This window comes from Poecilia latipinna, unplaced genomic scaffold (genome assembly GCF_001443285.1).
Source record: "Poecilia latipinna isolate Pla-1442-1.1 unplaced genomic scaffold, P_latipinna-1.0 Scaffold972, whole genome shotgun sequence".
Taxonomy (NCBI): Eukaryota; Metazoa; Chordata; class Actinopteri; order Cyprinodontiformes; family Poeciliidae; genus Poecilia; species Poecilia latipinna.
The window spans coordinates 136,154-161,653 of NW_015113588.1; the positions used below are offsets into that span (position 1 = coordinate 136,154).

Below are 25,500 nucleotides of genomic sequence, written 5' to 3' on the forward strand. Positions count from 1 at the left end.
ATAGATCTGCTTTTACGGATTGGCAACATTGCTAGAACTAGAAGATTTTAATATCAAGACAGATACAGATATTCATATCAGATCTACTTTAAATTACTTGTAATCACTGCAGGTATGAGTTGAAGCAATTCGACAGGTCAGGTGCAAACGCACCAAAAGTGCATAAATAAGTGGTAAAAAGACAAAATTACTTGAATCTGTTAAAAAAAACAACAACAAAAAAACAAAAAACAAAAGAACAATAACCTTGTTACAATAACTGTTTCTACAATGGTTGCCCAACACCGACATCTTACTTACACATTGCCAAAGGTGAACGCCAAAGTGTCGATAGCGGTGTAGATCTCCCCAAAAAGCTTCTGCTTGTTCTCCTCGTTCACCTCATTGAAGTTCACTCCTGGTAACATGTAATAAAGACAGACTGAGTCAGGTTTTGGCAGGATACTGAACTGATGAATGCTGTGTGCCTCCTTTGTTCAGAGGCATCAGCTCCGTGGTATGATTCATCGTCATCCTGTTGGTGATGTCAAACATGGCGCTAATGAAACGTTCTGGAGTCACGGTGTACTCCTCAAGAACCTGAAGTTCCTGGCAATCTGTTTACGTGCTGAGATTTGAAAAATCCGAAAATCACCCAGTACCCTCCCCTCTGGAAGCGTCCAAAAACAACTTTGGCAGTCTGTAGAGATAAGCAGGGGACTGCAAGTGTGTATATTTTGCTGTAATCTGGCCAAGCAGTAGTTTCCTGCTGCGAGTCTAAACACGGTGATGACTGAGGACAGAATGAAGGTGGGGGAGGGAAAGCGGCGCAAATACAGCTGTAATCAGTCTCCACAATAAACTTCCTGTTCTGACTTAGAAGAAAGAAAATAACCCCCCCAAAAAAGATGGTCGAAAAGCAGAGAAAACGTGCAACAATAAATCAGTGATGTCACGGAGCGCGCGCTCTCTGCTGCCTCCGTCGTTTCCTCGGTCCTTCCCTTCCACTGGAACAATGAAGATTTCTAGAGTTCAAAGGCTGAGAAAGGAGAAACCTTTCTGGAAATGCAACCTAATTGTCGATGAACAGAGACATTCTTATTTTTGATTTTTAGTTTTCTGGTTTGCTTGTTTTATTGGAATGTAAAACGAGGGAAAAATACCTTCAATAGTTTTGTCATCTATTGGAGAGGCCAACAAAAATGGTTAACGATTTCCTTCATGTCTGATCAAACTAATGTAACACGCCCTGTAAAGATTTCCAAATGAGACGAAGCATTCTCCGTTGTATGTCCCGATTCTTTGTAGAAACTTCTTAAATTAAACGTAAAAAAAAAACACGACCCACCTTAACAGGATTTTCCAGGCCTCGTTCTAACCGTAATAAGCCTCATTGATTCCAGCAACAAGTCCTATATGTAAACGCTTCAGAACCACCTTAAATATCCCACATTTCCAAATCTTTTAAGGAACGTGAAGATGACAACAAAAACAGATCCATTGAGGAAAAAAAAAAGAAAAAGATGGTATTGTCTTTGAGTAGGCCACAGGTGACGGTCGAGGCAGCAATGACTTCAACAGGTTCCGTTGTCCTTGGGAAGCTTCTTGGCAATCCTGGAGCAGCTACTGTGGCCACCTCCAATGAAAAGGACACAACTCCTGCGTCGCTGAATGTCCTCCTCTCCTGTCCCACCCCTAACCTCCCCCCCACTCAACAGGACATCCTGAGGCTTGCTGGAATACAATGCCACTACTTGCTCAGGCCCCAACCAACGGTCCAAATGTGGAAGTTACATCATCTGGGAAAAATGGTATTGTTTGCATGGAAAACGCACAACACCGTCGAAGCAACTCGTCAGCAGCAAAGACCTGTCCGACATTCGGCGACCGGAGACCGCTTTGGGATCCCGCAGAACTTAAAAGCAAGCCGAGGTAGAGCAGTAAACGACTTCATTCCAAGAATCATGGGAGGAATTCTGTACTTCATCTTATGTTGAGTCAAAATTACTTTCTTAGAAAGTTGAAACTGAATAAAATTTGATACAACTTCATCATATCTTTCTTTTTTTTTTACCCCCCCCGCATCTTTCCTTATTTTTTTCAAACTGAAAAGCTTTGAGATTTGGTTCTAAAATTTATTGACATGTTGACAGTTAGTAGCACATCATTACTAAGAGGACAGCAGGGTGGGGCTTGGAGGGTCAGGAAGTGAGCAATTCTGACCACCTAGTGGCAGAAGATCCCCAGAATTAGTCACTAAAAGCTTTAATGTGTACATTGCACGCAGATTATTGTGGACACTTGTTTAGGAGTTACTTCTGGTGTGTTGTTAATCAGTCTTAACAACAAGGACATTTGGAATATTTTTTTCAAAACAGCTAAATCATGCACTTCCTGCTTTTCAGTTTCAAGACTCCGTACTCTCCAGATTTTTAAAAGACTTCTGTTTTGGTTTTATTGCCCAAAACTAGGCTGCATTCAAAGATAAAGAGCAGGAAATGACATGTTTATAACCTTCACCCCATCACCCACTCAAAAATGTTATAGTCTTAATCAGATCCTTCAATTGTGCTTTAGTAAGCCTAAGAAAATCAATCATTATTTTGGGCTGAAGTTCCACATTTATCTTGGAAAATCTTTTTAAACTTTCCTAACTATCCCCAAAAGGTTACATTAATTTTAGATTTTTGTAATAATATATGTTGTCTTAGTGAACACAGTTTTGGGAAGTTATTGAGTTGTTGGTGAAGTTAGCTTAGGCCATCATGAGCCCCAGGCATAAAGGTGAGAGCAATTAGCTCCATATTCTGTTGTAGACCTGTTTCAGACTCTTATTTTGAAGCGAAAAAGGAAGTAGTTCTCAAGTTGGTCTCTTAGTATAATAGTCGCCTAATGTTAGTTGACCTGGCCACAACTGTTTCTCTTTGAGGAAGCTACAGGAGATATTTACCACTTTTTGGATTTTTTTTTATTAAACTTGGTTGAAATTTAGTTACTGTTAATGTTTGCATCTAATTTGGGGCTTCCTTTGAGGACTGCACTATACTCTTTATGTGTTCAAAATAAAAAGTACTTTGATTAAAGGTGGAGTAGATGGTTTTATAGTAAAACCTGGATTCTTCAAAACTTAGAAAATCTTTTCCGTTTGAGTATTTTAATGTTTTTAGCAGTAGGAGCACCGTGGAGTTATCGGCGTAGACACAGGGTTTAATCAAACCTGGACTAGACCGTATTCTATTAAACCTTTACTCCATTTGTGAATACAAAATAAGTTGGTTTGTCATAAATATTGCTGAAATTTAATCTCATATCATCTATTTTTTTTGTCACCTGAATGCATCAAATGTTTTATGTCAAATTCAAGTCAAATGTAAAACACACCCGACTAGATCCAAAGGATACGGAAAAGAGAACATATTAGCTAAACCATATCTCAAAGCCTCCCGTAAGGAGCTGATTGTTTTTGAAAACAGTTTATGGACACTTTAAGAAGCTTTGTTATTCTTCTTGCAGGACACAGAAAATGCATGTTCAGCAGAGTAGGCTGTCATGAGAGAAGGGAGGATCAGATATGGCAGAGACGGAAAACAGACCAGAGGAAGAGTGGAGGAGTGGCTGGCATGTTTCACAGGAAACCTGACAGCTCTGCTGTGTGTGTTTACACATTTTTTATTTTTTTTTTGTAGGCAGAGCTGGCAAAAGCTCAGCATACCTTTGACCGTGGCGATCACCGTTCCAGCTTTGCTCAGGATGTCCACAGAGTTGAGGCTCTGGTGCTTCTTGATGATGGCCTTTAGGACTCGCAGCAGCTCGCCGAGTCGCTCGTGGACCGCCTGATGGAGGGAATCCTGATGCTCTGGAAGTCAGAAAGGAAGGCCCAATTAGTTCTACCTATGACTGCTTTACTTCAGGAAGTCAGCTGTTACCACTGAGGGTGTTTTTACATCCCGGTCAAACCATTATTAGCAACGCACCGATCCGATATTGTTATCCGTACCAGAACAGATATTGAAAACAGATCTACATCAGGTTTCGGTAACAATGTGCCCAATCCATGAGAGCAAATCTATTCAGTCCAATTCTATGCTTTGTGCTCTGACTAAAGTTATGTTTTATTATTTATTTTACGTTAGATTTTAATTCCTAATCGCACTTTCTGAACCATTTGAAACAAGGTTTGTTGCAGATTATTTATACATGTTTTGACCAAGGCAGCCAACCTATTGCTTTTGTCAGTTTCAGTTTCTTTATTATTTACTTTACATTGGCTGTTACGCTTGTACTTGCACTGACAGAACAAGTTAAAGTTGTGTTATTTTAAATGACTGATTTCGTGATGCTATTGGTGTATTTCAGCATGCTGTGCTGGTGCAAAGTACATTTATGTCTGTGTTTCTGTATCAGCCAATACTAAATCTTAGATAACTGTATCAGAAGCGAATGAAGTGGATCGGTACATCCCTAACTTTTATACCAATAAAACCCTAAAATGTTGTTGTTGTACTCAACCAAATTTAATCAGCTGCTACTAAACAAAATCTGGTGAACAGAACTCAACTTGGACACCTTTGACCCACCCAAGATATCAGTAGTACTAATCATTTTTACCATAGTGAGGTCACCACCATATATTTATAACCAAGGGTTATAAATAATGTTGCTCACTGTGATTTAAATGTCAGGGTCAGAAATAAAATCAAAGTTGTATACTGTAACCTATCAGAAAAATCAATAGGATTCAGTAAACTGTGGTCACATTGGTGATAACCTCAGATACCAGTCAAAGCATCATCTATGCAGCGAAACCATCTAAGCTAACTGCTAAATGTGTGGTATTTCTATAATTACAGGCTATATCCTCAGTTAATTATACAAACAATGGCATGTCAGGCATCCAGGTGTACACATTTCACTCAGAGTCAGTCAACACACACATTCACAAAAGGACAAAATGCACTTTGTTATCAAGTAACCTTGTAAAACTCTGCTATTGGCATGCTTTAAGGCTCATAAAAAGGGAACATGTCAATGAGCGAGAAGTCAGAAGACGACAAAGTTTTACGACTTGCTAGAATTACAGGTTGGTGAAGCCTTCGCTCACGTGAGGACGACAAAACGGTTAAAAGCAGCGACGCCTCTATCCGTTCCCTCATCTATCAACCAAATGCAAACATAATTGTCACTGTGGCCCAGAAGCTCTGCAGTAACTAGACTGTAAACATGTTGAACACACAGGCAGCCGGACACATTGTTGTCATCTGATGCTTTAAACACAACGCACACTGTAATTATCTACGTCAGGTGTTTAAACGACTGGTTGCCTCTTAGTCACACCTCACTGGAAACGCATGCAGACTGTTTACAGGCAGTTAAAAAAAAAGAAAAAAAAAGCCACATTTTGTGCTGACGATCGCCCCCGGATTAACCATCATGGAAAGAGGGATCAGAAAGACTTTAGTCATCTCCCGGTTTTGCCTTTTATTCGTGAGCCCTCTTCTCCCCTCCCACAGAGTGAGACAAACGCTGCTGCCAGACAACAAAAAGCTGCTGGGCTCTTTGGGGCCGCATGACAATGCTGGTTGCTGATGGGACTGATAAGTTCACGCCAACCAACAGACAGGTAACGTGTGACGGCCGAAACTCACCAACTGTAGTAAACATTCATGGTTGCTTGAGAGGAGAGACGGCACAGTACAATCACAGCTGGGCTTTCCAAAATGGATAACGTTCTACCAATAGACATCACACCATAAACTATCTTCGCTTCTACTGTATTATTAGTATTAGGCCTGGATGATTGGATATTATTGGAATAAATAGAATGGATATGAAACAAATCTGGACTGGATTCCTAACCGCCTGTGGGGTTTTTTAATACACCAATAACAGTGATAGCAAAGACAGGTTAAAGAGTCTCTTTGGTGAAAAGTTTGGAAGCACAATAGCAATATAGTATGGTTAGTTTATGAACACATAGGGAGACTGATGTCATGTGTCTTTTTTTTATTCACTGGAGCTCCGTCTTTACTGCTTTACATGCCAACAACTTCATTAAACAAAGTCACAAGTCAAACTTATTTTAAATGTACTTTTTTATGTTTGCCTTTTTTAAAGGTTTCATAGTTGTTGAATGGGTGTTGTTAATGTCTTCCAATAACATAATTACCTCGTCATATTTTCAAATTTCCTGTCAACTTTAAACATTTTTTACTCAAAAACACAGCGGGCTGCTGGATGACTGCCTCAGCGCCCCGTTACTGGGCTTAGCAAGTCTTCAGATGGTTTTTGTCATGAATGAAAAATATTTAATAAAGTAATTAAGCTAATTAAGGCAAAAACATAAAAGGGACATAGGAGAAATTCTTCAAAGATCAACCATTAGCACCATCTATTAGCATAAAAGTTGGCAACTTCTTGCCAACATAACTTAGTCCAAACCAGCTGTACACCATGATGTTTTCAAACGTCTCTCCACAGGACCTGTAAAAGCCCATCTTTCACCATAGCAACCGTGCTCATTTATCTTCATCATTTGCCAAGTACAGACCCAACCAGTACAGAGATCCTGGTGTGTTTTTCATCATAACAGCCTTTTGTGCTTTTGTCTTAGAGCCACATGAGGTAGGAAACATGCCAGTGTGCTTTTCGTATAACTATGCATCAACATGAGATTACTTATTTTGACATAATCAATGCACATACATCATTTTCACTGGACTCTTTTACCATAGAAGCAGGAAACGCGTATAAAATTTAGTTTGGGAAACATAAGTCAAAACCGCAATGACTTTGATAAAGGGCAAAGTTTACACAAGCACCTCTAACTTGTGCCAAAATGTTCTATTCATTATAGTCCCGTTTTTTTGTGGATACATTCAAAATTTTTGGAAAATTTTGACTTTATATGGACACACACTGAGTTTTCTGACACCGTTTTAGTTTCTGAGCAGTTCATTGGAGAACACAAAGCTAAAAATTGTCCAGTTTTTCAGTGCATCTCTACAACAAAGCCAAAGGCTGAATCGTTTGTCCGGCAAACTGAAAGTCCTGAAAGCATCAAGGTTCGGAAAGCAACAGATTTATTAAATGCAAACATAAACCATAACTTCCTCAAAAAGACACAGAGGGTCTTCATTTGCCAATCTCCAAGTGCTCCACTCATCAGTGGTGGCCTGTTGCCTGTTTTTTTTTTTTTTTTTTTTAAATCCTAAAAGGGAGCTAATTAGCAAGACATTATAGTTGCATCCACCAACCCAGCAGGACACAGGATAATGTAAAGAGACTGATTATTTAACACTTTCACAGCCACTCTGGGTGCAACACAAAGAGAGAACGGCTCGTTCCCAGCAGGGAGGAACTGTTAAATGGAAATCGTAAAAGGTGGATTTGTTTTAGAGGAAGTACTGTGACTCTTCGCAAGGAGGGGAAATTAAGAAAACGAAAGAAATTTATATTAAGGGCTCCTAAACACACAAGGCAACATACTGCTAAGGTGATGTTCCGTTTTTTTGTTTCCACAGGGAAATCTTTGGTTCTGCAGTGTCCAAGGCTGTCTGTTGTCCTAGAGCCAACAGTGAGCCTTGCTGCCTCATGGGCATGCCACATTTATGGACCAATAAATCACAACAGCTTTTCCTGCTCCTTGAGAAAAGAAGCTTTGGAGTTTTTTTTTTTTTTTGTTTTGTTTTTTTTGTTTTTTTTTTGCTCTAAATGGAGTAGTCTCTAGAAGATAAAAAAAAAGAAGAAAGTGTGAAAGGAGTCATTTGTGGGAGTATCGGAATTTGAGCGAAGACTGGAAATTTGTGTGTTTTTTTGGGCTTGTGCTATCCCTTGGGATTTGTCCCAAATTTACCCCTGCGCACCCACCCCTCACATCCCAGCTTCATCTGCCGGCTAGGAGAGAAGGAGAGACATTCCTTGGCATAATGAAGCCCTGGTGAATGAAGGCTACATGGGGATCAGACTCGGATCCTGATGAGAAGGAGGCCGCAGATCAGGAGCCTGCCAGCAGCGCATTGCCAGGTTTTTACTTCATTAGCGTCATGGAAACCCAGCATTCCAGTCTCTTGTTTGGGAGCTGGGGCAGGAGTTGCGGGAGCAAAGGGTCGAGGTGGGGTGGTGTGTGTGTGTGTGTGTGTGTGTCTGGGCGGGGGGCGGAGGGGCGAATCCATAATGAAAACATTGTCAGATCGCTCACAATCGAGGTGACATCTCGGTACTAAAACACCGAGCAGATGCTTCAGCGGCCCGGCTTTCCAAAAATAATGACAGCCCGTTTCATGTCATCCTTACCCCGAAATTTAAAGGGGTCACATATCAAACGCCCATTATTACAAGATATAACAATAAAGGATACATTAAAAGAGAAGATTTAAAACTTTAATGTAACTACAGGGAAAATGGGATTTTATGTGGGTGGTATCTAAAATAAATTAGACTTAAATTTATTTATCTGCAATTGATCAACAATGCAAACGGTTGGTTGGTTACTTAAAATGAACATTTAGTGACTGCTGGATGCCAGAATTATGGAAAAACAATATTCTGAATGCTCATTGTGGATGAATTTGTAACATTGTTCCTTCCTGAAGAGAACATTGTATCACCAGGTAAAGTCTTCACAAAAACTAGTGATCTGAAATTATCTAAAAAAATAATAATCTGATCACTGCATCTCTAAAAAGGTGTAACAAAAGAAAAACAGATTACAAAGCAGCAGAATAATAATATAAACCATGTAAAGCATTAGTGTGCGAACATGAAGGGGGTCAAAGTACAGGCAACTGTCAGAGCCTGATGTTTATTTCCAAAGTGTCCATAGTTCATAGTTGGAGTGGCTTTTTTTTTTTTTTTTTTTACAGTTTTATCTGAAGCCTGAATGCACTGATGTCATCCAGAAGACATGACAAGAAACATTTCAGTTATTCACAAGTCAAGGTAATAAAAAGCGATGACTAACATTGTTACAGCCGTCTTAAAAGGAAGGGATTCTTATTGTTAAAGTACTTCAAATGCATTGAGTTTATAATTTAACTGTTTGGTGTTCTTGGGTGGGCAGTGTAACATGTTCCAGCACTTCTGTTGAGCAAAAAAGCATCACAACTCAAACATAAAAACAGCTGAGTTAGGGTGATGTACACCATATGTTACTAATCTCCATTTGGATACTTGCTATCAGTGACTCAGTTCTTTGTCATCTTGAGCTTTCCATTTGGGCCTCGACTCGAAGAGACTGGGCGGCATTCCTCCCCTTGCAACTCTTCCAATGAATTACTGTAGGACTGACGTGAAATACATCCTTCAAACTCGAATCTTCTTGTGACCTCCCCGAACAGATCCCCACCTGGACCGGGTCCAATCACGTAGGAGGAGAAACGGGACGCCGGACAGGAAAGCATTGACCGCCGTCGTTTAAAAGCTTCATTTGTCCCAATTGATTTGACTACAGCTGGACATTCCTCGTACTCCTCCGACAAGTACCCTTATCCTTTACTCCCCTTAAAGGACAGTCATCGAAGGCGCAACAAATTGGCTCCCTTCAGACTTTTCAGCCCTTTGTCTTAGCGCGACAACCAAATGCAACACTGGTACTAATGACCTTTGTCAAAAGTGATTCATTTCCAGCAGCCTGGGAGTGAAAAGCCACATTCTTTACCAAGCCATGTCTAAAACTGACCCCATTGTTTAAGTCTGAATTTTAGGTATTTGCAGCACTTTACAGTGGTCTTGACCAAAAGAAAAAGTCCACTTAACCTCTAATGCTTTGTAGGGTCACTGCAGATGAAGGGTCAGAATACGGCTTGGTATCCCCTCTCACCTCTCTCTCCTCAGCTTATCTCCTGTGGTCAGCGCACCCCCTTACCCCTCCTTACCCCCCCTTCTGTGGACAGACCACCGACAGTCCCTTCTGTGGATTAGCAGATTACATGCAGCTGGTAAAAGGCAAGGGAACTTAGCCTTTGCAGACCTCTCCGGTCACACTGAAACATTCCCCTGGATCTTAAACCTTTGAAGCCATTTTTCCCCATGACTGCATACACAAAGAGCGAGAGAGACCCCTAGGCTAGACACACAGCACCTTCCACCTAGACGGGGGGGGGGCTTTCTTGTCGCCACGCTGGAAGCAACTGCCTTCGTCAAGCTTGTTAGCTTTTATTCAGTCAATGCAAATGAGAAAATATGATCAATGACGGTTGAACTCGCAGACTTCAAACTTGACTCAGATATCTTTCTCTCTCTCTCTCTCTCTTCCTCTCCCTCATCATCATCATGAGACAGGGATGCATCACCCCCTCCACAACCACCACAAGGACACCACCTCTACCGCCCAGCTCTGAAAGCTGGCATTCCAGCTATGCTTCAAGAAAAGCATAGCTGGAATGCCCCCCACACACACACACACACACACACACACACACACACACACACACACACCGTGTAACCTCTTGTTGGCAGCCAAACTGTTCAGGCATTTGGCTCAATAGCTGAACCAAAAGTTGTGTCCAGCAGCCAGAGAGTAGGGAGTCTGTTGGACAGAAGCTTAAAGATGGGGGTGGCCTTTTTCCTGCACCTGTCAAGAGACTGTGCAGGGAGGTGAGTGGAGCATTTAGCTTTAGCCATTATCCTAATCCTGAGACAATGCTGATACAGCTGTCAAAGAAACAACAAAAACAGCTTCAAGAAAACAGTTTGTGCCGTGCGTCACAAAGAAAAATTTGCAGCAAAAGGGACAAATCGGACAAACAAGCCAAACTACTCTCAACCTAATGAAGATGGATAATGGGGCCAGTGTGAGCACAAGACTCCGCTTCACCCCTTCAATCAACAAGGTTATCAGATACAGTTTGTTGAGTGACAAGGTCGGCATCTCCTAGATGGAAGATGTATTTGAAGTAGGACTTTATAATGCTTCGAAGTGTTCAGCTACGTCTTGCTTGTAAGTCTTGTAATTTGGCAAATTCAACACCACAATGCGATTGCAATCTGAGTGCAGAAAACAGGAGAGACTTGCCTTTTTTTACCATAAGATCAAACATTGGCTTGTACTACAAAGCAGCTCTAATATTATCAAAATATCTGCTGGTTATGTGTTCGTTGTATCTGGAAACTGAGACCTCAAACGAGCCAAAAAAATATGATTAATTTATTGTGGCGCTTTGTATTCGGCCTGTCTGAGAAAACAAACATGTAGAGCCATGTTGAGCCGCAGTTTGCCCTGAAGAAAGATTGGCTTCAGTGTAATCCCTCTGTTGGAAAACAACAAAGAGGCGTTTTATAGTCCACTGATCAAGATAAAGGGAAATGAACTTTGAGTCAAAGTGTTTTAAATCAACTTATGCCACAGATGAGTCGTTTCCTTGTTTGTCTGCAACACATCAGGAATAAATATAAGAAAGGAAAAAAAACAAGATGTCACCGACAGAGTTCCTAAATTTATCAAACGTTGTAGGTCATTAGTACAGCTGGTTATCTGTCTAATAACATCTTCGCTGGCCTTTCAAGCTTTAGTCAGTTTGAGGCCGAGCAAGTCACACGTGAGCATGACCCAATGTTCAGGAAGAGGAAAAAAGCGCCAACACTTAGGGTGTAGTTTCTGTCAAAACAACAGAGACAGATAAGGGTGATAAAAATGATTCACCTTAACAACATGAGTAACTCACGAGACAGATGACAACTAATAGTAGTGAAGCTAAGAGTAGGGCACCTTGAAACAGCTGCAAGAGTATTGGCTATTTTCTGGTTTAAATCAAAGCAGTTATGTCATGTTATACATCTTTGTTTTAAGTTTGTGTTTAAATGTCATGACGGATAATCGCAGGAGACAAATGTAGCCAGCACAGTTTATACTCGAATGTGTCAATCAGTTAATTTGAGTTAGCTCACATGCTGGAGGAGATTCTCAGTCCTCCAAGCGCAAACTTGGCTCAGTTTTCATCTCTGCTGATTGCATTAATCAATATTTTGGACATTATAAAAAGGTAGGCAGTAAATCCCTCTAATGCTATTGACATTTAATCCAAGGCATGAACAAGTTGAGGAGGGGCACCCCTAAGCCTATGTGTGGGATCGATTTGACATTTCTGTTTGTTTTAACCCAAAAGGTTAAAGGGGAAGCCCCTTCTGAGCACTTGATTAACTGGATGTCACTGCCTATTCGACTGCAATATTGCTATTTAATCATTTTCACAGACATACTAGGACAGACACCAGCTTCTAGAGTGACCTCCTTGCACCCTAAATCAGCTGTAAACAGACAAGAAGCACAAGACTTTTCCAACAAATCTCATCATCATCAGTCCCCAACTTCTCATAGGCAGTGTGGGAATCCTGAAGCTTGACCTTACAGAGTCACAGACGTTGACAGTCTCCTACAACAAAGCTGCTCCAGCAGAAAAAAAGGCAGCTATCATCATAAATCTCTAAGGAAAACAGAACAAAAAAAGAAACGTAGATGCACTGAGAAGGTTCTCCCATGACATGAAAACATCTTACAAACTTGCCAGACAAGTTCAGCTTTATCACCTGTACACGGCATGCATTTATTACCCGCATAGGGCATCGTGTGTGTGGTCATGTCATGCTTTGTTTCTTCGGGCAGACGGGATAAATAGGTCCGCCATATGTCACAACACCCATCAAGTTTAATCCCAGAAGGAAATTATCTGGTCCTTAAAACGAGGATCACCCAGGACAATTAAGCTAATGTAACATATCCTGAAAGGCTGCTTAATTAACACGAAGAGAGTTCAGCAGATCTGTGAGCACACCGAGGCTCTCTGACTCCAAAGCGATATTCAGCAAACAACAAAGGCTTGTGTGGTCTTGCACTTGGGACAATTTACAGTGACTTTAAGTCGGGGAGCAGTAAAAGAGCCATAAAAGGAACTTTTTTTGGGGAGGCTGCGAAGCTTTTACAGTGGATCCCAGACCCAGTGGGGATAGACTGCCTAAAGTTAAACAAAGCTTAGCCGCTGCCATTAAGAAAGTCTGGAAGGGTTTGTGAAAAGACCCGAGCAGAGGCTAATTTTAGGCTGGTATTTCATGAGGGGTGATTTAGAATATTGCTCGCTAAAATGGCATCGAGGCTTTCTCAGAGGACCCAGAGCAGAACCGCTTTCCCACAAGGCATTTGCATCAGCAGAGAATATTAAACCCACCTCCAAAAGGAGAGAACATGCTCATTTTCCCACGAATGAAAAGCATACCAAAAAGTAAACCAGACGTCATGTAGGTTAAGTGACATTTCACATCGGTGATCAACAGTTGTGCAAACATTTGGGCCGTTACTTGCTGATGGTATGTTACAGTATGTCATTGCACAAGTCTGCTGGAAACATACTAAGTAGGTGTGTGTTAATCATTAAAATCCTGTACGGCAGAGTGTGTGTGTGTGTGCACAAAGAGAGCCGCTAAATCCCACACTGATTAACCGAGGACAGCTGTGAGTCAAAGTGAATCACAGAGAAACACGTAAGAGCCAAGTCAGCACGAATTATCCAATAACAGCAACAAATTACAAAACAAAAATATGGCCAGCAGCCGTAGTACACTCCAGCTTTTACCAGTTTACAGTGCGCTGAAGGCATTTCTTGAAAGAATGCGCAACGGAGATCAGTTTAAGCTGGGTTCAGTGAGGCATGACAAGAAGGTTTTCCAAGAAACGTCATTTTCAGTATGTCATTTTCAGGACATACTATGCCCGAGTGCTACTCAGCCGTTTCATAACCAGAGGGAGCTTTTAAAGTGAAGTCATGCAAAGCACAAAGGGTGCAAAAGCTTGCTTAAAGACAAAACTTTTTTTTTTTTCATGTTGTTTGGTCATACAGGCCATGAGTAGCTATAATTTGGAGAAAACTTCACTGCACACGGAGGCGGCAGTCAAGCCAGTCAATTGAGGTTTGTTGAATAAGTGATGCATCTAAACCGTCACAGGCCACTGGTTCTCCAGGATCAGAGTTTGACACAAGTCTTCTGCAATTTTCCTGGTCGGTTTGGAAATGTCATTTAGAAATCACACTAATCTCTAACAGAAGAAGCTAAAAATAGCTTAAAATGTACTCCAATTGTTTTCTAAAAAAAAAAAAAAAAACTTATTAACCTATTCCAAACACCCTGTTTAACAGCAGCTCTTCTGTTGTTATCTTTTCACATTGAAAATGAGGCACATATCTTTGATCAGCACAAGTCTGAAAAGCTTGAATAATTCAGCTCGGCTTGTTTCATAGCAAATGTCCAACTCAGATCCAATTATATAGAAATAATCCAATTGTTTAAGACAATTCAGATCTAACTGCATGCAGTCCAATTTGATCTGAATCATAATACAGTCAAATTCAGATTGATTTTGGGTTTCTTTGTCAGTTGGTAAAACCTCATTAAGTATGTGGCTACAGTGGAAAGGAACAACTTCCTACTTTCAGCAAATCAGAGCTCAAGAGCAGTAACCATGGTGATCACGATGATTTTGATGATGGCATTTTGACAAAGTGTTATGTTAATTGCTCGTTTCATAATTGGATACTCTATTATGCTTTTATGATGTAAAGCACTTTGAACTGCCTTGGAGCTGAAATGTGCTATACAAGTAAACTTGACCTAGCAGCTGAGAGAACAATAAGAGAGAGGGACAGAAAACACACACACACACATGGAGAAACACTGGATCAGGAGTACTTTCTATAAGAAAGATAAACAAAATATGTGCAGTTTGTGACAGAAATAGCTCTGTAAATAGTTCAGTTCAAGAAAGAAATGCAGCTAAACACACAAGCCCTGGTCAAGCCTCATTTTCCATGGGAAAGGACCAAAAAATATACAAACAGTGAGAGATCCCAAAAGGATTGGATAAGAATTTATTACTAGTCTGGTCTAACAATAGACACGCTTTAGAATTAAATTAGAAATGGTGTCAAAACCCTGCTATATGCAGCTATAGCTAATACATGGTTTGGTTTTGCCATTTCTAGTCTTCAGCAAATGACACAAATGTCATCACCGCCACTCTGCCTGGTGGATTTCAAAGCAGTAAAACACCTGATTACACACCTGTCCCTTTAAGACCGGGTTATGCTTACAAAACAAATAACATGTTTAGCCCTTAAGCACATATTGAAACAAACAACAATCGTCTCCTGATCTCACGGAAAGCACCAATGCACCGTTTGGCTGTTAACAGACTAATCCCATGACGGGGAGCATCAGAGGGCCTCCCCAGTCCAAACACTAGAGCCACGGAGTCCATGTCCACAGCTCAACAAATGCCCTCTGTGACCCTCGCTACCATCGTCCTTCAAAGTGAAATCATACTCAACTGCTGACATGCCTCTCATAGAAAGGTAATGGAGCAGGCCATTACCTTTCAAGCAAACTCCTGATGATGAAATACCCCCCCTCCCCCAAACATTGACTTGGCAGCGAATTACCCCGATACCCCATCTTCTCTGGCGTGAGTAAATAACGAAATCCTACCACGCCTCACCAACTCCAGCCACAACTACGGAGCCACTATGTAACAGTGTCCTTTTAAGGATAATAAGCAACGCTTGAAAAATAAAACAAGTACTGAAGGGGGGGGAAAAAACAAAACACCCAGGGGATCAATCCTGCGGCAACGAGCTATTCTTGACTTGGGAAAGAAACGTTTGTGCGAGAGCTGCCAGATAGCAGAAGCATGCTCGTCTGGAGATGCCTCTCGGGGACAATGAGTGTCAGTCTCACATCACTGACCGTGAATGCGAGCACTGTTGCGAGGGGTACAGGGCCCTAAGTTGAATATAGCTTGTGACTACTGGCTCTGTGAAGTTGAGGGGAGAAGGGGTTGTGTCTGTGTGGGGGGAGTGGGGGAAAGAAAAGATTTAGAGTAATGAGAGGTTTGAACTATTGTGTTGTGCTTCAGAGACAATATGGCCATAAATTAGGAGGAAAGTTGCATCTCATCCAATCACTGCACAATCTGGTCACTCCCACGTATCGGTTTCTGTTCCTCCATAGTGGACGGGAGTCGTTCACAGAAATGTTCGATAAGTTAGAATGTCATCAAAAAGTCTATAGGAACTTCATCACCATTACACAAAATTGGATGCGTTATAGTAGCACCAATAAATATCGTAAAACTTTAGGTCAACAAAAATGTTGGCTTAATGAAGACCAGTTTCAGTCTTATTTTCAAAAGTTACTTTTAATCTAACTAACAAGCCTCGTCTTAACACATAATCTAATATATTGGCTGTACAAGGTAGCAATGTGGCTGCGTTTACCCAAATCTGCCCCTTCCTGTAATTAGACAAGAATAAACCATCCCAGGGGAATCCTTTGCTTTTCTAACACATGTTGGCATGCATTTAATTCAATTTTGGGGGAAAAAAAAAGGAGAAGAAAAGAAAGGTGTTCTCGCTAGACCTATAAATCGTTTGCATTAACAGCTCAGAGGACAGACAGGCACTGACGTTTCAGTTCAGGATGCATCTCACCAGCAATCATAGATAATTATAATTTAGAGTGAACAGGGGATTACAAACTGGTTTCTCAACGGTTCCTTAGCAGCAAAGCCAAACTGTCTAAAATGACAGCTATGCAACTGGGCCACATAGCAGGGACCTGTGCTCACATGCTGTGTGTCGATCCCGTTTAATCTGGTTTTAAACGGACTCAAAACTGCAACTCTATCTGATTACGCCAGACTCCAGGCAGACAATATCCAACAACCACGAGGGATCAACTTGTAGCTAAAGCCTTCTTCTGCTCCATAAAGCTACAGGTTTAAATCTCCTGGCACATGGTGGTTTACTGCGTCGATCCGCAAGTCTGCCAACATGGTTACTGAAAAGTTGCTCAAGCTGCTCTGTGTTGGACTGCACCTTTCTTAACCTTTTGAGGAAATTAAAATAAAAATAAATAAATAAAATAGGACAAACAAGAAAAATCTGAGATCTCTGGTGAGATGCATCCTGAACTGAAACGTCAGTGCCTGTCAGTCCTCTGAGCTGTTAATGCAAACGATTTATAGGTCTAGCGAGAACACCTTTCTTTTCTTCTCCTTTTCTTTTCCCCAAATTGAATTAAATGCATGCCAAAATGTGTTAGAAAAGCAAAGGATTCCCCTGGGATGGTTTATTCTTGTCTAATTACAGGAAGGGGCAGATTTGGGTAAACGCAGCCACATTGCTACCTTGTACAGCCAATATATTAGATTATGTGTTAAGACGAGGCTTGTTAGATTTCACAAAATCTGAGATTTTTCTTGTTTGAGATCTCTCGTACAAGAATTACTGAGTTTTTTTTTTTATCAAAAATTGAGGATTCAATTGTTTTCCAACAAGGTTCCCATGCCAACAACATTATAGATCTTCAATCAGACTTAAAAGTGGACATTAGGACAAACAGAACAAGAGAACCAAATACAAATGCTGTGTGTATGGGAGAAATTTAATCATGTCATGTCATTAGTAAGATTCCTGGCATCACTTTCAGGCAAAATAATGCTCAGTTTACCAAATGAGTTTGAGAGGACATCTTGAATGCTGCATGAGACTTTTGCAAAAATCATGTACCGCCTTTTATATTGCTTTATTTACCGTACTGTACGGCACAACGCAACATGAACTTGGCTACGTTAAGGCGTTTGGCTCAGGTTTGTAGCGTACGCTGCCATAAACAAACTGGTTTAGAGTTGGTTTGCTCGGCACCCTTGTGCTCAAACCAGCCGCACCAATAGGGGAAACGAACCAGAGTTCACCTAGAATGAACTAAAACACCTCAGGAATGAAAACACCTTTACTCCAATCTGACCAGAACACACAGTTCCTGTTAAGAAGTTAGAACTTTTTTTTCAGCCTCACTCCAAAACAAATGATAGATGAATAATGATTATATATCTGGTCTATATCAGTCATCCCTTTCTCACAGAAGAGCAAGAGGGGCCAGAGGGTGATTTTTAGACCCTGGTGGAGATAGAAAAGTTCAGTGGATACAATTATTTTCACTTGAAACTATCATCCAATCCCCCAAAATTAAGAAATCTGGTGCAATTTATTGATGCTTCAATGAAGAAAGATTTCATTTGACTTCACAATCACAAGCTTTTTACACATCTTTACTTGGAGTGATAATCACGCCGCGGGGGGCAGTTAGTGCATCATTTCAAGACAGCTTTTAACTTTTCCCTCAGTGGCGTTTTGTTATTCCGCTAAAATAAACATCGTTTTCTGCTTTACAGGAAAAGATAAGAACTAAAGCAAGACTGAGATAAGACGGGTTGACTGACCGCACAGCCAAGGCCGCCACGGGACAAAACAGGTAGCCGGGCCCGGCTGTAGTGTGCACTGTGGTGAAAGCAACAGTGTGTGTACACAAGAGAGAGGACGATGTCGACGGCTGCATTCCGTTATAAATCCCGTTCGCTGTGCTTACACTGTTCAGCGTTTTTTTTGTTTTGTTTTGTTTTGCTGCTGCTGAAAGCCATGACTTCAACAATTAGTGTGGGACTCATGTGGGGGACAAACAAAGCAACAAGAAAGCACAAGAGAGACATGTTTTGGTACGGAACACTGACACCAGATTGCTCGGCTCGTATGTGAAAGCGCACACACTCACACGAGTGTGACATAGTGACGTTGCGTAACTGGGTGCAAAGCCCACATCCACATGGCTGTTGTGAAAACAAAACTTTCACAGGTCCCCACCAATGACACTTGGAATATCTGAAAAAGCTCAGCTAAGCTCAGATTAGGTTGATGGTGTGTGAGTGCATGTTTTTATTATTATTTTTTTTTATTACTAAGCTGCAACTCAGCTTAGTAATAAAAACACACCGCTTCAGTCACTTTCCATCAACAGCAGAGAAATACAGCAAAAGCAAACACATGAGATGCATGCAAAGACAGCAGGCTTCCTAACACACCTTTGGAGTTGAACACTTCTTTGAGCTGCAGGAGCACGTCGGCAAACTTGCGCACGTCGCTGACGAGCTGCATGATGTAGTTTGGATCGGTGGGGGCGGCGTCTTGGTTGTCCGAGGTGACCGAGTTGTTCTTGGCCAGCCTGGAAGGGCTTCCCGACCCCAGGCTGGAGCTGGAGAGTCGGGAGATGCCTAAAGTGAGTTTATTCCCACTGACACCCCCACTGCCTCCGCCCGATCCACCCGATCCTCCGCCGCCACTGCTCTGACGCAGCATGGCTGCAAGCATGCCTTTGGGGTCCCGCGGCCCTGGGACCTCGATCCCAGTTTCCCTTCGATTCAGCTCCGTGTTCAGACCGACCACTGCTGTGCAGGGATAGAGGACGCTGTCAAAATGAGAGAGAGAGCGCTTTATGAGCGTTAATCTGGTCAGAAGCAAAGGCAATGTTATGAAATCATCAACCGCTTTATGGCAGTGACACAGGACTGGAATCAGTTTGATTTGCGCAATCCATGACGAGGAATAATACATCACTATTCCTGCCATCTACTGTTCTTTTCCTGTCAGAAAATGATGCAAGAACTTATTTCAGCCATTTGCTTATATATCTTTCACTAGTAAATCTTCTAAATTTTCTTTGAAATTCACAAGGACCATTACAGGGACTAACTATGCAGTGGAGACAATCCATTACTATGTATTTTAACAGTTAGAAATGATGCATACTTATTGTAAAGAGAAACTAATTGAATTCAAAGGATTGCGATTGCTACTTTGGCTATTTGAACCACTTTTTCTACTGCTGGTTTTATAAGATCACCAATAAACAAAAATCTGTTTATATCTCAGAAAACAACAGAATATAATTTTTAATAGTAGTTGTTTCTGTGAGACTTTAAGCAGTGATAGATTTAATCTAGAGACAATAAGAATAGTTAAATTTTAAAATATTTTTGTCATCATAGTCATCATCATGTCAATAGATATCACACAATATTGGTGAGAACATTTTAGGTGAATATTTACATCTTCCTTATACAGTTCATAATGTCCACTTCATTTTGAAATGTAAGGCATTGCTTTGAACAGGGAAGTAGGTCGTTTTATTGTGATGTCGATGACATGTCATAATAACAGCCCCATGTTTATAGTAAAGATAATTTAACACAGATCCCTGGCAGGAAAAACCCTTTAAGGTTAAAACAACTTGATTTACATGTTACATGTTCCACTTTTATTTGTTATTTACATATAAAAAATATATTATTTAATGACACACAAACTTAAAGTCTATTTAAAGTATATTTTTGGAGGCGAATCAGTGTGCTGTGGAGGTGTTTCTGCGCGTAAACACGAACAACCGCGCCACTTCATGAGAAACAAGATACCGTCATTATTTTTAAACGTTTTTTCTTGAAAAAGTATATTACTATTCATGTGGTCTGCTCACTAAGGATGGACCAGTTCAAATTGACAAATTACGACTTTGAATGTCGGCGTTTAGTTGAACAAAAAGACTCCAAGTTAAAACTGACGTAATTGTTACCGACGCGCATCTTTCATGTTTTAGCGTACGCCAAACTAACGTGTTCACGATAGAAAAAGCTAAAGGTAGTTTTCCTAAAAGTAATACGGGGGTACATTTAGAAGGAATACAACACAAACAAACACTAGCGTATGAGTTGTCTAAAACAGAGGTTGCTAAAAGTGTGTTATTTGTGAGAGCATAAATCTCTGCTGACCGCCGTATTCCGCTAACTGGATCAAATGCCTTTTAAAAACATTTCTTATAGCTGAGAAAGTAAACGTACGCACCTGCCGTTGAATCCTCAAACATTACAGGGAGGGAGAGAAATATCCAGAAACGGAGAAAAATCCGATCACCAGAACGGAAAGAAGTTACTTAATCCACATGGACACTGTGATATCCTTGTCGGTTACAGTCACGACGTAGACGCCGGTAAAGTGCAACTCAGTTCCTCAGAGTGGGAGCTCCTTCTATCCCCATGTGATACACACCGCAACTGGTTGGTGAGCGTGAAGGCATGCACGCGCCGTGAAGTTTTCTACAGTCCTATGAGAACAACAGGTGCCCCGAAGTTTAAACTGGTGAAGTACAAAAAAAATAATGCTTGGTACATCCTGTTGAGCCTTTCAAAATAAATGCCTTGCAGAAATTAGTCGCCAGCAAGTAAGTGTCCTTTTACGGCAATACAGTAAACCCGACTATAAAACCATACAATTAAAAGCTTTTTGCACAATTTTAATGAAACGGGAAAACTCAGATAAATTGATCAGACAAATTAAATTGCTGTACAAATAAATAAATAAATATCACTGACCTTAGTAAAAACAATCCAAATCTAATTACAAATACTGATTAAGGTTAGTAAATCAGAACATTCTAATCTAGCAAGTCCTAGAAGGGCTTAAAATTAGACTCGCTGCAAAATGTGTATGAACCAAAATTTTGTAATTTTTTGCTTCAGTGGTCGAGATTGCGCACAACGTCAGACTTTTAATACATTTAAGAAAACGTAAAAACTGGATTTTATTCATTTTTAAAGCATGATACATTTTGTACGCAATATATTTAATGTAAACCTTGATAAGGTAATATCTTATTCTTTTTGGCCTTTAATAAAAGATTTCCAGTATCAACATAGGACCCGTGGGCAAACATCGCTCACTGATGACATCTGCTGGAAGGTTAAATGTAGTGCAGTGAAAACACTAAGGCGTCATCTGTAAAGTTTCATGAAAAAATGTTTGTTTCAGATTACCTTAGTTACTTTGCTAATATGAATTTTAATCAGACTTGACTAAATGTGTTAAATTATATTAAAAAACGTTAAACTGAAAAGTGCAATCCTTTTTTACTTGTACTCAGACAGTAAAGTCAAGTAAGTAAAGTTGTTACAAACCACAACCGCAAGTGAATAGTTAAATTCTGACCTCAAAAATGCTTACTGCTTATAATGTCTTCTTGGCACTACTCAAGCAGCTACATCAGCCTTTGGGGACTTTTTATTAATTACACTAAATTTATTGGACAATGAAGAAGACGACATAAATGCTTGCAACTAACGTAGTTCCTAACTAAATAATTCAATATATAACCATTTAATTTTCTATGTTTTTCGCGGCTTTCATTTTGAAACTCTCCCAGGTGACTTCCTGTTGTCGCTCTTCCTGGTGTAGGATTTGAGTGAAATCCCTCCGCTGGCAGTTTGTTTTGCTTCTTCTGACCTCCTTCGTTCTGTGGTTGCTCTCGCGCTAGCTCAAGTAATGCGGAGCGTTTAGCAGCCTGTTACAGCTCGGACGGATGGCTGGAGCCATGTCTTCCCAAAGCGTCCCCGCTTCAGGGATTCACGGGCTTCTTCTCAAACTTCATGAATTACTTTCAGATGAAGACAGTCGCTCTGCAGCCCTGAAATGTCACGATATAATCGGTGATCTGGGGCAGGAGTGCATGCTAACAACCACTGAGAATGAACTGGGTAAGAGAGGTGGTCACATAGCCAAACGGCGCCAAACTCCATTCAGAGAACTACAGTTTGAACTCATTCATGCTTGAGTTGTTGACAGCGGTTAAATATGCTGATGAACAAGGCGCTCTGCTAATGCACAAGTATTAGTTGTTTGTTCGTCGTGCAGAAAATACTTTAATAAGCCTGCTAAAGTCATTTTTTTATACCTTGTACCATTAAAGATCTACCGCCAAAACTGCACCTGAGCTCCTATTGTTGTTATTCTTTAACCACGTGGTTTTCTGAGCAAAACAAAGATGCTGAGAAGTTCAAACCATGCAAAGCACACACTTTCCTGCCATATTAACATATTAGGTCCTTGCAAAGTTTCTCCACAAGCAGATTAGTTTCTTTGTTGAGGCTGAAATCGGATTGATTGTCATAAAAATTATTTTTTGTAACATGAATTGAAGAAGCACTGACGCATGCTTTCTCTCTATTTCCATCTAACAAAAGCTTTACAGACCTCACTGTTGTTCTCAAAAGACTATGGCCTGCTTAGCTTCCTCAGGAAGTCCCTGCCATTGGAGGAGGTGAGCATTTTTGCAATATTCTGCCATTAAACAATCACAAAGTCAACATAACAATCTTATTTTTTTAATGTTTTTTGTTTGTTTGTTTTTTCAGCTGCGGGACACCCGTGTTGAAATTCTGCTGTTCTTAGAGAAATTTTTGGACAAAGTGTCACCGAGAGTCAAAGGCTGGGAGAAAACCTATGCCACAGACATAAGAGTGAGCTCGTCCACAGTCTAGGATGTTTGCTATGTTACATTTACTAGCAGAATGGTTTCTTAGTTTATTCATTGTTTTCGTTGTGCAGGACATGTGCATGGGCGCGTACACAAAAGAAAAAGTTGCCAAATGTAGGACGCCGGTGTTGGAGCTGCTTATAAAGGTAAGCTTTTTGTTTCCTATGTAGTGTCGACTGAGTACAAATAAGTTAGTAACTTAACTATTTCACATTACGAAATAAACTTTAATATCAGACAAAGTTGGCAAGTAAATACACATTTATGTCTTGGTTATTGTATTTATCTAACCCCTTCAAATGTAGATGACTTGAAACAATTCTGGTAAGATGAGAGGGATAAAATGTTTCAACAGGGATCTGAAAGACTTCATTCTTACTGCATTTTATCTTAAAAGGAGACATTTTGTTCCTCTCTTGACATCACTTTCATTGACCGCTCTGCAGGTTCTTCAATCAACCAAGGCCTCCAGCGTGGCTGCAGAGTTCAAAATCGGCGACATCTTCAACAGATTCTATAGCGAACTCTGTCAGAGGAGCAAGTTACCCGACTCGGGTGAGTTCTTTTTTGTTTTTCTTCTTTTATTTGGACATGAGGTGATTGAGCTCAGCAGCGTCCTTTTCTTTGTCCTCCTCAGTTCTCGGCAAAATCTACGAGTTGCTCGGGGTTCTGGCGGAGGTTCATCCCAGCGAAATGGTCAACAACTCCGACAAGTTGTACAAGGTCTATCTTGCGGAGCTCAAAGAGCAGGTTGTGTTTTATTCTCCGTTCCTTTTGTTTCATTTAGAGCCGGGAAAGCACAGAAAAGATAAGAAGCGTGCGATGGTTTGAGACCGATTGCTGTAATCTTGAGTTCCCACCAGCTCAACGTTCAGAACTTGCATCTAAAATTAGACACAGACATGAAAAAGCTGTTATCTGTTGTTAGCAGACCCGTGTGTTGTACTGATTGATTCTCTTGTTCTCCCTCCCTCTTCCGTCTTCCAGATGACTTCCTCAACAAAAGAGCCAAAGCTTTTGGTTGTGGCTGGATGTTTACGAGGCTTAACTGCCCTGATGGTTAATTTCACCAAATCCATGGAAGAAGGTGGATGATGATGCGCTTGTCGACATATTTAAGTTGCGTCGACTTATATTGAGATAAAAAAAATAAAAAAAGTACTTTTTTTTTTTTTCCTCTCCCTTCCAGACCCGGTTACATCCAAAGAGATCTTTCAATATGCCCTGAAGTCCATCACTCCTCAGGTTATTAATGCACTTTATCTGCTTTTTTATATTCGGACATGACCAGGATATTCAGAGTATTTTATTACATTTTTTTATAGATGGACCAACACAAAGTAGTGCATAATTGTGAAGTTGAAGGTAAAGGATGTGTGGATTTCTGCTCCTTTGAGTCGGTGTAATAATGAACTGTTTTTAGCTTTAATTACAGCTTCCTGGTCTTTATATTTTAGTAAAGTGCGCGTAGTTAAGGTTTTTATTTCTTGAAATCCGAGGAACTTCAGCAAAAAAGAAATATTTCTCTATTCAGATTTTTTTTCCAAGAAAATTAATTATGCAACTTTTACACAGGACAAAAAATGAGGCCAAAAAACATGGGAAATGGAAAAAGGAAGGAAGAAATACAGAAAATCGTACCTTTTATAATTTCTAAAACGTTGTGATTCGTCTCCCTCTGTCTGTCGAAGAAAAGCGTCGCCTCCTCTTCTTCCGGTTTTCGTGGTGTAAAAATTTAATCTGTCCTTGTGCATCGACGCTGTTATGTGTTACTTTGTTTTGGTCTCATCAGAATGTAATAAAAAACACATTGTTTGTGGTAACGTGACAAAATATGAAAGACTGAGAGGTCTGAAGACTTTTAAAAAGCTGCATACCAAAACTTTGTGGCTGTTACTCTTTCACAGATGGAAATGAATCGCTACGCTGTCACATTTGGTGAGCCTTATTATTAATATTTTATTTTTTTTAATCAAAGCAACACAGAATCTATGTATTAGGAGTAATAGGGCCACTGTAGATAGAAAAGAAGGAGGAGTACATTTATGCCAAAAAAAAGATGTCTTGGAAACTTGGACATTACCAGGTTTGAGAAGTTGGAAATTTGCTGAAAAAATCTCAGAAATTTTGCCATTAATCTTAGAAATTTTCTGGGAAAAAAACTTTGAATTTTCTGAGTTTGAAAACTTGCTAGAAAAATTCCGATTTTTTTTTTCTTGCAAGTTTTCAAAGTCAGAAATTTCCAGGTTTGTTTTCAAGAAATCAAAACATTTCTGAGTTGTTGTTTTTTTTTTTTTTTTTTTTTGGGTTAAAGTTTAATTTTCTGTGGGTCTATAACTCCTTTCT

The 25,500-nt window shown here is 40.3% G+C and overlaps 2 protein-coding genes across 3 annotated transcripts in view; one reads left to right on the plus strand and one right to left on the minus strand.

Moving 5' to 3' along the window:
* Positions 1–20,970, minus strand: part of LOC106958240 (rho GTPase-activating protein 29-like) — a 34,463-nt gene extending 13,493 nt beyond the window's left edge. Inside the window, exons 1-4 of one of the 2 annotated variants that reach the window (XM_015050032.1) lie at positions 20,691–20,970; positions 18,878–19,260; positions 3,692–3,835; positions 301–397 (exon numbers count right to left, since the gene is read on the minus strand). In XM_015050032.1, the coding sequence (XP_014905518.1) occupies positions 301–397; positions 3,692–3,835; positions 18,878–19,163 (527 nt within the window). In that variant the 5' untranslated portion in view covers positions 19,164–19,260; positions 20,691–20,970. Of the gene's footprint in view, positions 1–300; positions 398–1,327; positions 1,615–3,691; positions 3,836–18,877; positions 19,261–20,690 lie in introns of those variants that run through there. The other variant, XM_015050035.1, reaches the window with a different exon arrangement.
* A 1,096-nt stretch (positions 20,971–22,066) lies between these two features.
* The window catches only part of prkdc (protein kinase, DNA-activated, catalytic subunit), a 41,537-nt gene continuing 38,103 nt past the window's right edge, over positions 22,067–25,500 (plus strand). Inside the window, exons 1-9 of the mRNA XM_015050031.1 lie at positions 22,067–22,375; positions 22,862–22,938; positions 23,033–23,137; positions 23,226–23,300; positions 23,601–23,709; positions 23,792–23,904; positions 24,142–24,241; positions 24,344–24,399; positions 25,062–25,092. Coding sequence (XP_014905517.1) covers positions 22,201–22,375; positions 22,862–22,938; positions 23,033–23,137; positions 23,226–23,300; positions 23,601–23,709; positions 23,792–23,904; positions 24,142–24,241; positions 24,344–24,399; positions 25,062–25,092 — 841 coding nt within the window. The 5' untranslated portion in view covers positions 22,067–22,200. The remainder of the gene's footprint in view (positions 22,376–22,861; positions 22,939–23,032; positions 23,138–23,225; positions 23,301–23,600; positions 23,710–23,791; positions 23,905–24,141; positions 24,242–24,343; positions 24,400–25,061; positions 25,093–25,500) is intronic.